At 38.1% G+C, this 16,096-nt stretch overlaps 1 protein-coding gene across 2 annotated transcripts in view; it reads left to right on the top strand.

Annotated features, from left to right (window-relative positions):
• TRIM24 (tripartite motif containing 24) overlaps nt 1-16,096 on the top strand; it is a 116,210-nt gene that overhangs the window by 68,776 nt on the left and 31,338 nt on the right. For both annotated transcript variants that reach the window (XM_027538885.1, XM_027538886.1), the window contains exons 7-8: nt 3,944-4,090; nt 13,774-13,891. In XM_027538885.1, the coding sequence (XP_027394686.1) occupies nt 3,944-4,090; nt 13,774-13,891 (265 nt within the window). The remainder of the gene's footprint in view (nt 1-3,943; nt 4,091-13,773; nt 13,892-16,096) is intronic.

The raw sequence follows: 16,096 nt of genomic DNA, 5'->3' as shown, positions 1-16,096 counted from the left end.
AGGCTCTACCTTGTAGCTGACAATTTATGACTTTAAAATACACTAGGAATGTCTTAATCCTTCTTGTTTACTTCAGAGCACAAAGCATAATGCTTTGCTTGAAGGAGGAGCTTAGTAAATGTTAAAACAAGTTGAACTGTTTTAGAGATTCATTGAACTGACAGCTTTGGGTCCCCAAAGCAGTGCAGAAAACTTTTTCAGTAAGTTACCCTAAGCTATATTTAAATCTCAAATATATACATTTAACCTTAGGAGAAATTAGATAAAAGGATGTGTCTCCTCCCCTTAACGGTCTTAATTGTGAAAGCAATACTCAGGGAGCGATGCTCAAGGCACTTAGGATAGTTTTTTCTCACTGCAGGTAAGAAAAATATTACTGTCTTAATCAGCTTTTTTACACACATAAAAGGTCAAGATCCAGAGTTAATGTTTGACTCAAATAATATGAAGCTACAACTTCTACATGGTATCTTAATGTAATAATAATTGCATGATATTTTGGTATTCTTTTAATATATTGGTACAAAAGGAATTTAAGAGTAGAGAAGCAAATTGAGAATAAAAGAATTCTAATGTTTGAAGATTTAAGGGGAAGAAAGCTCATAGAAATAAGTTAGTTCAACCTCTTTATCTATAGTTGACAAAATTATAAGGTCTTTGTCAGCAAGATCTCTTCCTCTTGGAAAAGCATGATCATTCCCGTGGTTTTTCAAACATACGGGAAGCTGAGACCAAAATGATTCTCTCTCCTTTTAGAAACAAATACGTAGTGAAAAAGTTTTCTAGCTGAGAGGAATCAAACCCCATTTGTAGTAACTGTCTTTTCAAGGTTCTAGGGTGCATTGGGGGGTTGTTGGTTTGTTTAGCTAGAAGCATTTAAACTATTTTAAAAGATGTCAGAGCTCTACTTAAAATCAGATGTCACATCGATTTGCTTTCTCAGAGTGAATAGTGCACATATTGACATAGCTGTTTCCAAATTTCACTGTAAATCAGGGTTGCTTGTTTTTTTAAAAATCCAGGAAAGAACACAAGATGACCACATCTTCAAATCTCTAAAAGTGAACCTGGTCATCAGTATTATTTTAAATCAACTTTATATGTTGACTTATAATTTTTACAACCACTTTTAAGTATTCTTGTCAGTCTTCATACCCTTTCTCCTGCTTCATAGGATCCTCCTCTAAGGCAAAGTAATGTAATCAGTGTTTTCTAATAACTTGAAAAATTCAGCCAAATAGTTATTACTATAGAAAACAAAGACATTTGGGCTTCTGATTCTCAATTTGCAACATCTCTAAAAGTCAACAGAATTTCTATTCTTTCTAGAATGTCTCCAAAGAAACACTGGGTTTTGTGTGGTCAGAAAGAGCCTAGCAAATCATCTCTGAACTTAAGATTAGACACAACAAAGCCATCAATAGTCACTGCAGTGACTTAATTCAGTTTGGAGTCACTCAGTTGTGTCTAACTCTTTGCAACCCTATGGACTGTGTAGCCCACCAGGCTCCTCCATCCATGGAATTTTCCAGGCAAGAATACTGGAGTGGGTTGCCATTTCCTTCTCCAGGGGATCTTCCTGACCCAGGGATCAAACCCAGGTCCTCCACATTGCAGGCAAATTCTTTACCATCTGAGCCACCAGGGAAGCCTCTTAATTCAGTTTAGCATGTATGTATTTTCCAAATTTGAAACCAACTAGGGCCAAGATGTAGGTTCACTTTTTCTATTGAGAATATAATTCCATATTGGAGTATAGCAATTTTACTTAACATTTCTTAGAGCCAGTGGAAGGTCCTGTTTTCTCCTCCTTTCTGTACCAGGTAAAGGAGACCTTGGGGATAGAGACCTTTAAAATAGCCCACATTTAGTGGGGTTTTCTTCTACTCTGGACTGACCTATGTTCTTGCTTATGTACTTCCCTTGGAGAAATTCTGTAGTCTGCTTTTCTGTGACTTTTCTGAGAGTGCATTCGTTCCATTAGTCACTGTATCAGTTGGTTCATGGCAGTTTTCAATAGACAAAAATTACATGCTTCCCCCTTTTTTTCCTTACTACATACAAACCATAAATGTTGTCTACCATGTGGCATGACTTGGCACAAAGTAGCTGCAATCAGGATAAGAGTGCCTGAAAGGAGAAATCATGTCTTTGAGTAAATCATGTGATCTGGTAGCTTTACTCGATTGCTGGGTGGTACACCTATTTTATTTTTTAGTATTGAATTTAATAGTCACTTGCTTTGTTAAAGGGCTTCCCAGGTGGCGCTAGTGGTAAAGAACCCGCCTGCCAATGCAGGAGACATAAGAGACATGGGTTTGATCCCTGAGTCAAGGCCATCACCTGGAGGAGGGCATAGTAGCCCAACTCCAGTATTCCTGCCTGGAGAATCCCATGGCAGAGGAGCCTGGTGGGCTGTAGTCCATACGGTCACAAAGATAGCTAATCCATGGTTTTGTACCTTTATGGATACTGGAAGATGGATGAACAGAAACCTAAATCCCAGAATATGTAAAACCCAACCCAAGACCTTGGGCAGCACAGATGAGGTAGCATCAGGGGGCTGACTCTGACACTGGAGACATGATTTTTACTTCAATGAAAGTGATCTTTTGTACCTAGGGATAAGTGATAAGTTACTGTCACCTGGTTCTTAGAGGTGGTGGTTATTTTAATTTGGTAATCTGAAAATGACCATTAAAATGTGTTCAGTCGCTCAGTCGTGTCCAACTCTTTGCGACCCCATGAATCGCAGCACACCAGGCCTCCCTGTCCATCACCAGCTCCCTGAGTTCACTCAGACTCACGTCCATCGAGTCAGTGATGCCATCCAGCCATCTCATCCTCTGTTGTCCCCTTCCCCTCCTGCCCCCAATCCCTCCCAGCATCAGAGTCTTTTCCAATGAGTCAACTCTTCGCATGAGGTGGCCAAAGTACTGGAGTTTCAGCTTTAGCATCATTCCTTCCAAAGAAATCCCAGGGCTGATCTCCTTCAGAATGGACTGGTTGGATCTCCTTGCAGTCCAAGGGACTCTCAAGAGTCTTCTCCAACACCACAGTTCAAAGGCATCAATTCTTCGGCGCTCAGCCTTCTTCACAGTCCAACTCTCACATCCATACATGACCACTGGAAAAACCATAGCCTTGACTAGACGGACCTTTGTTGGCAAAGTAATGTCTCTGCTTTTGAATATGCTATCTAGGTTGGTTATAACTTTCCTTCCAAGGAGTAAGCGTATTTTAATTTCACGGCTGCAGTCACCATCTGCAGTGATTTTGGAGCCCAAAAAAATAAAGTCTGACACTGTTTCCACTGTTTCCCCATCTATTTCCCATGAAGTGATGGGACCAGATGCCATGATCTTCGTTTTCTGAATGTTGAGCTTTAAGCCAATTTTTTCACTCTCCACTTTCACTTTCATCAAGAGGCTTTTTAATTCCTCTTTACTTTCTGCCATAAGGGTGGTGTCATCTGCATATCTGAGGTTATTGGTATTTCTCCCGGCAATCTTGATTCCAGCTTGTGCTTCTTCCAGTCCAGTGTTTCTCATGATGTACTCTGCATATAAGCTAAATAAGCAGGGTGACAATATACAGCCTTGACATACTCCTTTTCCTATTTGGAACCAGTCTGTTGTTCCATGTCCAGTTCTAACTGTTGCCTCCTGACCTGCATACATATTTCTCAAGAGGCAGGTCAGGTGGTCTGGTATTCCCATCTCTTGAAGAATTTTCCACAGTTTATTGTGATCCACACAGTCAAAGGCTTTGGCATAGTCAGTAAAGCAGAAATAGATACTTTTCTGGAACTCTCTTGCTTTTTCCATGATCCAGCGGATGTTGGCAATTTGATCTCTGGTTCCTCTGCCTTTTCTAAAACCAGCTTGAACATCAGGAAGTAAAATGTGTTACATGCAGACCTAATTTTGAAACTTTTTTTCAGAGTCTTGCAAAAGATCATCGAATGAAACTTATGCAACAGCAGCAGGAAGTGGCTGGACTTTCTAAACAGTTGGAACATGTCATGCATTTTTCTAAATGGGCAGTTTCCAGTGGCAGCAGCACAGCATTACTTTATAGCAAGCGACTGGTAAGATCAACTGTGTGGTTTAATATAGAGAGATACAGTGGAGTTACTAGAATGCTCAAAATTTAGAAATGTTCATTAATCTATACTTAAATGCTTTTTACCTTTTTCTAATTTTTATCAATCAAAATATTTTGCTTTTAAAAAATCTTTAAACTCCCATGATTTAAGTGCATCTTCAATTCATTCTGCCACTGTCACTTCAATTTTGTTCTTTTCCAAATTTCCCTTAGTGACAACTGAACTTAATACTAACAATAATGATAATGGTAAACATTTCCTGATAACCTGTAGTGTGCCAGGCACTTAATTCTAAGCACTTCATGAAATATTTTATTTAAACATTTACATCATTTTTATGAGATGGGTGTACCTATCCACCCCCATTGTATGAGTGATGAAACCAAAGCACGAATTAACACGCATAAGACCACTCAAAATTCTAACTTGGACATCCGAACCCAGAGGCTTTGTTCCTCTTGTCAACACTACATTGTTTACCCTGTCAGTGATGTGTGGTGCTGGATATTTCAACCCCATTGCTACAGAAAAGTGGCTGTCATTTGTCCAACTATTTTCAGAATAGTCTAGAACCTTGCTACTGAAAATGTATTTACTGCATTACTAATTACCTGAAGATTCTGGTCCAGTAGATGTGATCTGTAGTTCTAACAAGCTCCCAGGTGATGCTAATGCTGCTGGTCTGTAGACCACATCTTTAGTAGCAAGGACGTAGAAGACATTTAGCCATGGGAGTCACACTATATAAGCATTCTTAAAAACTCCTGCTCTACTCATTTTAAAGATTCCACAGAGATTTATATTTTGAAATAAAATTATGACATCCAAATCTGTTTTCTGTTCACCTACTCTGTTTTGTGGAAGAAATTTTGTATGACTATATTGAAATAAGGAAATGCATTTCAGGATAAACTTGTGTAAACTAGGTTCAAATATTGAGTGACTTACTAGAAAACTGATTTTAACTATTTCTAAAACTGTTTCTAATCATGAATTATATTCAACTCTTAAAGATTTTTTTTCTTTTATAATTATCAATGATATGTTCTCTCAATCTTGAGCTGTTTTTTCTTTTTCTTTTTTACCGCTTCATTAGTCTAATGAAAAACAGCTTTTATACAGTTCATACTTTTTCTGTTACTTATATTTTCCTATAAGTCAAACAAAACACAGATAAAGAAGAAAGTGAGAGACTTGTCCTCTTCTCTACTAGACCCATAATGAATATTTTTATTTGTACATAAGAAAACATATTTGCACAGATAGTCTCCTTATCAGTTTAATAATGTTTCTCTAATTTTATTCTATGATTTTGTTTGTGATTATAATAAAACAGTAAAGTTAGAGGATAGGATTACTTAATCTGCACAATGAGCTCTTGAAATAGAGAGGGAAACTGTTTTCTGTATTATACACAAGAGAAAATAGACACAAGGAAACATAAGGAACCAGTATTACCAGCTTCCTGACTCACTGAATTGTGGTGGGCCTTGCTGCATCACTGGCAGCAGATACAGCTAGTAAAATAATTTACCTGTGATGAATGTAGAGCTAAAGCTTGTGATTACTTGTAAACATTTAGAAGGATTTTTATCCTAAGAAAATTTGAAAGTCACTATATTATGCAACTCTGTCCTTTAGAGCTTCCATGCTTCGTAAATATAGACATGTTTTCTCAGGTTACTCCCCCCCCTCCAGGTTATTTTTTAAATAATGTCTTTTATATGCTTAAACATTACAAAGAAATGTCTTACTGGCCTGAAATTTCAAGCTTAGCTTGAGATTCTTAGTTCATTTTCTTTTTTTTTTTGCAATAGGAGTTATACTCAGTAAAAGGCCAAACCCATTGGAATAGGAGAATCCTTTCAGAAGTCCAGTTTTAAATATATTTGAAAACATTTTCACAGTATTTCCCTAGGGTTCTTCTCTCATCTGTTAAACATTCAGTTTATCCTAACATTATTTAGAAGAAAGGTAAGAAATACTGACAGAAGAGACCAAGAGAGTGTACTAGCAATAGGTATTTTTGTAATACTAGTGTCTAAGAAACTGTTAGAGTATATAAGTAGTAAAGTAGTTAGAGTATATACATAGTAAAAGGAGATTCCACAAGCTTTTTTACTCCCTTTCCCTTGTCCGCCCATATAATTAACCTTCAAAGACCTTCTTTATGTTTCTTGAATATCTCATTGCAGTTCCTTACTTTTAGTCCTCAGTGCTCAGAATAGATCATGTTCTTTCCCTGGATTACTGTTACCCTTCCTCAGGATGCTGTTTCTTTTTAGAGCCTACCGGGTTTAGTTTAGATTTGTCTTCCATTCCTTTTGGCAGCCTTCCATGATCAACAATGGGTTGGATTAACCTTCCCTGTGTTTACAAAGCCCTTATGCATATATCCATCATACTGTTACTTATTTTTATCTACTGTTGTTACATTTGCATATTTTTCTTTGAATTCGATTGTTTTCCCTTTTTTTAGATTGCACTGGGTTTCCAGTGCTCTGGGCTTGCTCTAGATGCAGTGAGCAGGGGCTCTTCTTTGTTGCAGTGTGTGGGCTTCTCCAGGCACGCAGGCTTCAGTAGTGTGGCACACAGGCTTAGTTGCTCCATGGCATTTGGGATCTTTCTGGACCAGGGATCAAACCCATGTCTGCCGCATTGGCAGGCAGATTTTTATCCACTGGATCACCAGAGAAGTCTGACTTTTTACTTCTTTAAGGGTAGAAATTTTATGTTACCCAGTGCTTGATATATAGGAGTTCAGTGAAAGATTGATAGTAAATAAATAAGGTATTAGATAATATCAACTGTCAGAAGCTATAAATAAATATATATAAAACTTTGTTATATTTTACAGGATTAGAAACTCAAATACTAAATTTCTTTATTTTAACTTCAGTAGAAAGGCAGTATACAGTATTGCCATCTCAAAAGCTATTCTGACATCTTTCATATTTTTTTTAATTTTGTCTTTTGCTTTTTGAACAGTAGCTAAGTTTTCAGTGTGAAACCTGAGTTTACTTAGGTTCAGATACATCTGAAGACATCAACAAATACATTTAATGACCCATTATTTATCTTTTACACTAGTCAAGGTTTATGACTCCTCAGAATTATCTCAAACGTGCATCAAGGGGTTCAATAAGTGTAATGGTTTATATTCGAGATGGGTAATATAATTTGACAAGAGGTTTTATATATTTACATTGAATGTCAGTAAAATACAGCAGAAATTGTTATTTAAAGAACAGAGTTTGGCCAAATTTAGTATTACTTTTAGACCATGCCACAACTTAATTAGCAAATAGGTACTAGTTATCTGAGTTAAAAATAAATTCCATGTCTTCTAGTTTCTCATCAGCAAAAGAAGGAATTTACAGCATAGTACCTCAAAGGAAAAATATAGTGTTTCCAAGTGATCTGCCTCATAGTTCCTCTAATTAAAGCTGATTACCATCTAAGGAAGTGCTTACGTTTCTGACTTAATTTGGGGGGGCAAAAAAGCTTTATTTTTCAAGTTCCAAACTAAAACTCATATATTTGAAGTGCTAAATTACTGTAGTATGCCAAAAAGGATTGTTAAAATAAGAATGATCAACTCTACTTCCTGGCATGGAGCCTTTAGCGTGGTGACTATGAGGACACAGGGTAGTGAAGAGGGTTGGGGGACCACATAGAGGCAGCCCTAGCCAAAGGCATCAAGTGGTGAGTGGGGAACACAGAGGTAGTAAGCAGAGTGTCATTTGGATTTTGGTTACATTAAGCAACAGAGTATCAGTAAATGGACTGAGCAAGTAAGTAAATATATTGAGGGCAATGGCAGCCAAGTTTTGGTTTGTTTGTTTGCTTTTTCCTACTAGAGAAGATACTTAGAAATGTAGAAAAAAGAATAAAGCTATAAAGATCCCTAAGATAGAGGTATAATTATGAACTCAGTTTAGTAAAGGTCCTTATAGTCAAAGCTATGGTTTTTCCAGTAGTCATGTATGGATGTGGGAGTTGGACCATAAAGAAGACTGAGTGCCAAAGGATTGAAGCTTTTGAACTGTGATGTTGGAAAAGACTCTTCAGAGTTCCTTGGACTGCAAGAAGATGAAACCAGTCAATTCTAAAGGAAATCAACCTTGAATATTCATTGGAAAGACTGAGGCTGAAGCTGAAACTCCAGTACTTTGGCCTGGATGTGAAGATCTGACTCATTAGAAAAGACTCTGATGCTGGGAAAGACTGAAGGCAGGAGGAGAAGGGGACGACAGAGGATGAGATGGTTGGATAGCATCAGTGACTGAATGGCTGTGAGTTTGAACAAGCTCTGGCAGATGGTGAAGGACAGTGAAGCCCAGCATGCTGCAATCAATGGGGTCACAAAGAGTCAGACTCAACTGAGTGACTGAACAACAGAGTTTTATGCATATACACAGATCTGGAAGTAATTATAGATGTATAAGTATGTATGTGTATGTATGTATGTTTGCTATACTCAGTAGCAATGAACCCACTGTCCTTCAGATGTGGGTTTCTAAATATCAAACAAAATGAGGGAAAGTGCAAGTTGTACCCAGAACATCTTGAACTGATGAAATGAGGAAGACTTGTCAAAAAGACCAGGATCCAGCCTAAGTGGGTCACCTTGGGCACACCCACAAATTTGAGGCTGAAGCTAAATAAACAGTGAGTTACAACACATTGGATTAAGTAGGAATAAATGAGCCCATGATAAGAAAAATAGGCAAATGACAAGGGAAGAATTTATGGTGAGAATATAAATAAGTAGAGAAAGAATAGTGAAAATAAAGAAGCACATTTGGTCACTGTCTTAGTGAAAGCGTTGGCTGCTTAGTTGTGTCCAGCTCTTTGACGCCATGGACTGTAGCCCGCCAGGCTCCTCTGCCTATCCTTGGGATTTCCCAGGCAAGAATATTGGAGTGGGTTACCACTCCCTTCTCCAGGCTAGCTTCCCAACTTAGGGGTTGAACCTTGGTCTCCCTCATTGCAGGCAGATTCTTTACTAGCTGAGCCACCCACTCACTGTCTTAGAGGAAATTCAAAAGGAGTTATCGCTGGGTACTAACGTAGTGAATTAGAGCATTGGTGAGGAATAGGGTTTTAGTATAACCCTAAAATACCTCTCTGCAAATATTGATCAGTTATAAACAGAGTGGTGAATTTACAGTAGAGAAACTGGGCAGCAGAATGACTAGGTGATGAAGATTAGTATCAGCAATGGTTGGACAGTTTATATCCTGCCTGAGCTTCTAAATATGATGCCCTGAGAAGTGCACATTATCACTTGTGTGGCTTTCCTGACAAGAATACTTTACCTATACTGGAGGAAATACACTCAAACCCAGGTTGAAAGTCATCCTACTGAGTGTAAAGCCTGAAATCATCAAAGACATACATGTCAGGGAAAGACTGAAGAGACATGGCAACTGAATACAACCTATATTCCTAGTGAGCATCCTGGAAAGAGTCACTGTGGAAACAGTTGGCATTAGAATGAAGTCTCTGGGTTGAGTGGTCGTGTTGCAACAGAGTTGCTTTCTGAATTTGTACTTTGTTGCTTATGCTAAAGGATCTTTGATTTAGAATATAGACACTGGAGTGTTCAGAGGAGACAGAACCTGATGTCTTCAGCTTGCTCTCAGAAGGTTTGTAAAAATACTGGTAATAGCAGTGTCTGTGCACAGGAACCCCTGAGTGAGCCCTGAAATAAATGTGCTTATTAACAGTTGGGAAATCTGAGTGAAGAGTTATTTTTACTTTTCTCCAATTTTAAAATTACTTCAAAATAAATTATTCAATTTTAGAAAATGATAAAACATAAGGACTTTATAAAGGAAAAATTGGGGGCATCATTCTTTTGATTAGCATCTTATTGAGAATCTTCTATAGTGAGAATTGCTAAGATGCAAAGAATTAAGGAAGCAAGAAAAACTTAGGGAAAAGAGCATTGTGTTAAGTGCTGTTTGCCAGACACTGTGCCATGTACTCTACATTGTCCCAGAATAAATGTTTTTTTACTCAGAATTTAGTATAGCTATTCAACATTTATTGAATGCCTGTTTTATTTTTAAGGCAGTATTCTAAATACTAAGGGAACAGAAAACAAAGCAAAATATCTGCCCTTAAAAAGCTGCATTTTAGTAAAGAGAGATAGACAGTACCAAAACAAGTAAAATATATAGACCATTGCATGATGTTGAGTGCTGTAGGGAAAACAGTAAATTAAGGGAAGAATCTGGGCACATTGGGGTAGGATTGTGGTTTCAGGTAGGGAATTCTACCTAAAGAGGGTGATATTTGAGCAAACACCTGAAGAAGGTGACAAAGCAAGCCAGGCACGTACTCGCAGAGAATATTCAGGTAGAGAACAGGTACAGACGGCAAGTGAGAGACTGAGATGGGAGTTACTTGTGACATGGACAAGGAGGCCTAAGAGGAGCACAGTGAATGAACACGCAGTAGGAAGAGTAAGTACTGAGATACAAATTTGAGTTGTATAAATGATGAGAGTGGATGAGATCTCTAAAAGTATGTGGGTGTAGGAGAAGAGAGAGCAGTTGCAAGACCCCCTGGTGTGGGAGAGGAGGAGGAACCAACACGGGAGACTGAGATGTGACACTGGGACTCACACCTATACTCAGTGACCTTAAAAAGTAGCAGCCGGTGAAATAAGGGGAAAACCATGAGACTGTAGTTTGCTAGAAGCCAAATGAAGAAAATGATTTACTTCCATGAGGGCCAAGTGATCACCTGTGTGAAAAGCTACTGAAAGCCTGAGGGGAGAAAATTGCTGAGTAGTGTCTTTGAATCGGCAAGGGTGTTGGGCCCTATTGCGCAAGTGTAATGGCTTCCCTGGTGGCTCAGATGGTAATGAATCTGCCTGCCTGCAATGTAGGAAACCCAGGTTTGATCCCTGGGCCGGAAACCCCCTGGAGAAGGAAATGGCGACCCACTCCAGTTTTCTTGCCTGGGAAATTCCACAGACAGAGGAGCCTGGTGGGCTGTAGTCCATGGGGTTGCAGAGAGTTGGACATGAATGAGCAACTAACACTTGCACTTGCATGAGTGCGTGATTCGCTTTAGCTGGAAGCCTGGCCCGTTAATCCACTGTGATAGGAGGGACCACCAGTACTGGTAGGTGGTGGAAGTTTGTGGAAGGTCTCTGATCGTTCCTGTTTTTTTTTTTAAGATGCTGGAGGTTTGGTAAGAGTCATTTGAAATAGTCCTTTAGGAGAGTACGGACATGAAGGATCAGAGGAATGTCATATGATAGCCTGTCAACCTTAGTAAATAGGCTGTGTTTTTGAAGTCCGATCAGTCCCTTTACCAGTCCAATTACAGTCATTAGAAAAGATTTAACCAGTGTTGTTTATTGGTCGTTGTTTCAGAGAAAGATTGAGGAGAAAGAAGTGTGTGTAATTTGACATGTGAGAGAAAGGTGTTGAGGATATATGCAAGGAAATGATTATGAGGATTACTCCTGGGATTTAAGCTGGATAAGGAGAAATTGATGGATAGTGTTGGACATGACTGAGCGACTAACACTTCACTTCAGAGGGATATTGTAAGATTGGAAAGTAACATAAAGTCAAAGGACAGGAAAAATTTTAAAGAGCAAAAGTTCATAGGACCTTTAGGGTTTGTAGGATTATTGGGATCTGGGCACTAGAGGGAACAATCTGGAAAGAAAGGTCATCTAATTGTATATTAAAATCATCCAGAATTTGTTGTTCAGTTGCTAGGTCATGTCTGACTATTTGTGACCCCATGGACTGCAGCACACCAGGTTTCTGTGACCTTCACTCTCTCTCACAGTTTGCTCTAACTCTTGTCCATTGATCGTGATACCATGCAAGTATCTCATCCTCTGTTGCCCCCTTCTCTTCCTGCCCTCAGTCTTTCCCAGCATCAGGGTCTGTTCCAATGAGTTGGCTCTTCATTTCAGGTGGCCAAAGTATTGGAGCTTCAGCATCAGTACTTCCAGTGAATATTCAGGGTTGATTTCCTTTAGGATTGACTGGTTTTAATCTTCTTGCAGTCTAAGTGACTCTCAAGAGTCTTCTCCAGCACCGTTGTTCAAAAGTATCAGTTCTTCAGTGCTCAGCCTTCTTTATGGTCCAATTCTCACATCCATACTTGACTGCTGGAAAAACCATAACTTTGACTATGTGGACCTTTGTTGGCAAAGTGATGTCTCTGTTTTTTAATATGTGATCTAGGTTTGTCATAGCTTTTCTTCCAAGGAGCAAGTGTCTTTTAATTTCGTGGCTGCAGTCACTGTCCGCAGTGATTTTGGAGACAAGAAAATAAAGCCTTCCACCATTTCCAGTTTTTCATCTTCTATTTGCCATGAAGTAATGGGACCAAATGCCATGATCATAGTTTTTTGAATGTTGAGTTTTAAGCCAGCTTTTTCACTCTTTCACCTTCATCAAGAGGCTTTTTAGATCCTCTTCACGTTCTGCCCTTAGAGTGGTATTATCTGCATATCTGAGGTTGTTGATATTTTTCCTAGCAGTCTTGATTCAAACTTGTGATTCCTTCAGTCTGGCATTTCACATGATGTATTCTGCATAGAAGTTAAATAAGCAGGGTGACAATATACAGCCTTGATGTACTCCTTTCCCAATTATGAACCAGTCGGTTGCTCCATGACTGGTTGGAACTATTGCTGCTTATCCTGCATACAGGTTTCTCAGGAGAAACGTAAGGTGGTCTGGTATTCCCATCTCCTTAAGAATTTTCCACAGTTCAAAGACTTTAGCAGAGTCAGTGAAGCAGCAATAGATGTTATTTTTGGAATTCCCTTGCTTTTTTTATGATCCAGCAGATGTTGGCAATTTGACCTCTGTTTCCTCTGCCTTTTCTAAATGCAGCTTGTACATCTGGAAGTTCTCGGTTCATGTACTGTTGAAGTCTAGCTTGAAGGATTTTGAGCATTGCCTTGCTAGCATGTGAAATGAGCACAGTTGTCTGGTAGTTTGAACATTCTTTGGCATTGCCTTTCTTTGTGATTGGAACAAAAACAGCTTTTCCAGTCCTGTGGCCCATCTAGCATTATGGCAGAAATAATATTGGAGATGGTGATCATGAGCCAAGAGCTGAACTCTTCAAAGACTGAGAGAGAATGACTGAGCATTCACTGAGGACTGCAGTGTGGAGGAGGGTGGGAGGTGGTGTGATGACTGAGATTCACAGCACAGGAGCAAGGAGAGCCATCCTACTAGCAGGCCTGGTTAAGGCTGTACTTCATGTCCTGAGCAGATTCATTTGTATTTTCTGTAATCCATTAGCCCCCTAATCTCTACTCTGAATCCTTCTTTGAGAGAGTAAGTAAAATAAAAGCAGAATGTGATTTTACTTTACAAATATATGGTTGGTACATCTGTGAAACTTCTGTAATTCAGTGAACTAACTTTAACCTGTCACTTTAGGATAGGTTTGTTTTGTGTTCAACAGTATAACTAATTGTACTTCTAATGCATTTTTGAAGGAAAACCGTGTTGTTTGTCTACTTTTTATAACTTACATATGAACACTTGTTTTGTGTTGGCATATATGTGATACAGAGAGCATTTTTTATGTATTTGTTGGGAACTTGATAAATTATTTGCCTAATAAAGACTTGGATGCTTAGTTGTCTCTCTGCTTTCTTCTAGATTACGTACCGGTTACGGCACCTCCTTCGAGCAAGGTGTGATGCTTCCCCAGTGACCAACAATACCATCCAGTTTCACTGTGATCCTAGTTTCTGGGCTCAAAATATAATCAATTTAGGTAGGCTGTTATGTAGATTTTCTCAAAGTGCCATTTGTTTCTGGAACTCTTAATGATTATGAGATTGTTGAAAATGTATTCCCTTCCACCCCCTAAATATGTTTATTATCTTATTTTAAAGACATGAATTTTTCCTGGTATTTCATTAGTGTGTGTATATGTGTGACGCATGCATGAATATAAACACACATATAAATATGTGGGTGATATGAAACATCCTTTTATTGACTCAGTGTCTAGACTTCTGAATTTAGGAGTTGTTTTTCTTCCTCAAGCAAGTAGAATCTTGCTTGTGCTGTTAGTGACATATTTATCAGAATAGCTATTAAAACTCTTGACATGTGTCTGCCATTAATATAGTACTTTTTAGAATGTTTTCTGTTAAAACAGTATTTCTCATACAATTCTTGGCTTACTCAGTCTTGAGACCCAGTTGTCAGGTACTAATGTTTCATTTATTTGCTTTTTCTTGCTAGGGAGGAATTCTCTCTCTCTGTTTTTGTTTTTTTTTTTTTTTTTTTCTTTTATGTAATAATTAAATAATTTTTAACCTCCTAATTGAAGTGTATCATGCATATAGATAACTGCCCAAATTTGAAGTACTAGAGTTATCAAAAAGGGGGACTTTCGGTATCATTTGGTAACATCACATATCCTTGCAGGCAGTCCTTGTTACATTATGTACTAGTAAAAAAAAATCTTCAATTTTTGCCTCCTTTCTTAATTTCTCACAGGGAAATTATAGAAACAAAAATAAGAATTTCATATACATTCTTCATTAACCACCTTTTGGCAGTTTTTGGGCTCATTGACTTTGTTTCAAAATCATCAAATAGGGTTGCTCTCTCATTCTCTAAGCTAGATTCTAGGTAAAAAAGAACTGGCTGGAAAGAGAGCCAGAGCTCTCAGAACACTCCAAGAAAGAAAGAAATAGGCTTACATAAATCTCATCCATACGTGAGAACAGAAAGAATGGTAATAAGGTGACCCTTTGAAGAAATGATAAGGTGACTCCTCAGCACAGTTCAGAAGTACATATTTATTGATTGATAAACATAGCCAGCAGCTAGAATCATACATATTCTCATCTATATAACTAAAAAGAAGCATCTTAATACAAAGCATGTATATAACTATCTCTTACCCTACTCTACCCTCTACCACATACGTAGCTATACAGAGAATCTATCACAGTTTTATATCCACAGAAACAGTCATGTCAACTTATATGTACTTATAAGCATATCACTTAAAACATAGTCCACATGATGTAGACATAGGTAAAATTAAGAAAATATGTAACTGTACGCACATGAGTGAATATAGTTTAGGTAAATCTGAATCAGCAAAAACAAAAACACCTCTTATTTGTGAGGAATTTGTAAGACAGTATCCTTTACTGTAGGACTTTCTAGAGCTGTCATATATAGCTCTATAAATTGTCATTTAAAGTGAGATTGACATTTTAAATCTTCTAAGAAGGATACAACTTTCCCAAACTTGTTTATTTATGGCTTCTGAGAAACATCTTATAGACGAGTACAAGGGAAAAGTAATGTCTTGGACGCGTATTCAGTTTAGTGTCTTTGTGACTTTGGATAAGTTGTTTGGTCTCTCTGAACCTTAGATCCCTTATCTGTATGAAGGATTTTAACAATACACATAGATCTCCTGTCATGGTACCTAATATGGAGTAAGTATTTAATGAATGATAACCATATCTTTAAGGATGCCTATGCTTAGTAAATCAGAAATCAGACTTTTAACTGAGTCTCTGCTATTGAAGAAATCAAGCTTTGCCCTACTCTTGGACCAGACCTGTAAGAGGTACCCTTAATCTCTTTTTTAACAGTGTAGTTATAAAGCATGGTGTTCGCCATCAGAGAACTAACATAGTTTGCACCGTGAAGGTGTAAAGAACCAGCTGTTGTTGTCATTCAATTGCTAAGTCACAGAGAGATAACTGAATCAGAAATACTCTGTGGTATTGTTCTCACATCCAGTGTCAGGTTTGCGTGTTTTGTTTTGATTATACAACAGCAGTTCTCACAGTGTAGTCTGAAGCTCCTTCAGGTGATAATAGGTCTCCCTTTTCCAAGTACATACCCATATATGGCTGGGTTTTCTGCGTGTATTTCTATTTAAACAATATATTAGATAATGCAGAAACAGTTATGAGAGTTCAGCTATTAAGCCAGACATTTA

This window comes from Bos indicus x Bos taurus, chromosome 4, assembly GCF_003369695.1.
Source record: "Bos indicus x Bos taurus breed Angus x Brahman F1 hybrid chromosome 4, Bos_hybrid_MaternalHap_v2.0, whole genome shotgun sequence".
NCBI lineage: Eukaryota > Metazoa > Chordata > Mammalia > Artiodactyla > Bovidae > Bos > Bos indicus x Bos taurus.
The sequence above is the reverse complement of the archived record's forward strand: the minus strand, read 5'-3'. Positions and strand labels throughout refer to the sequence as shown.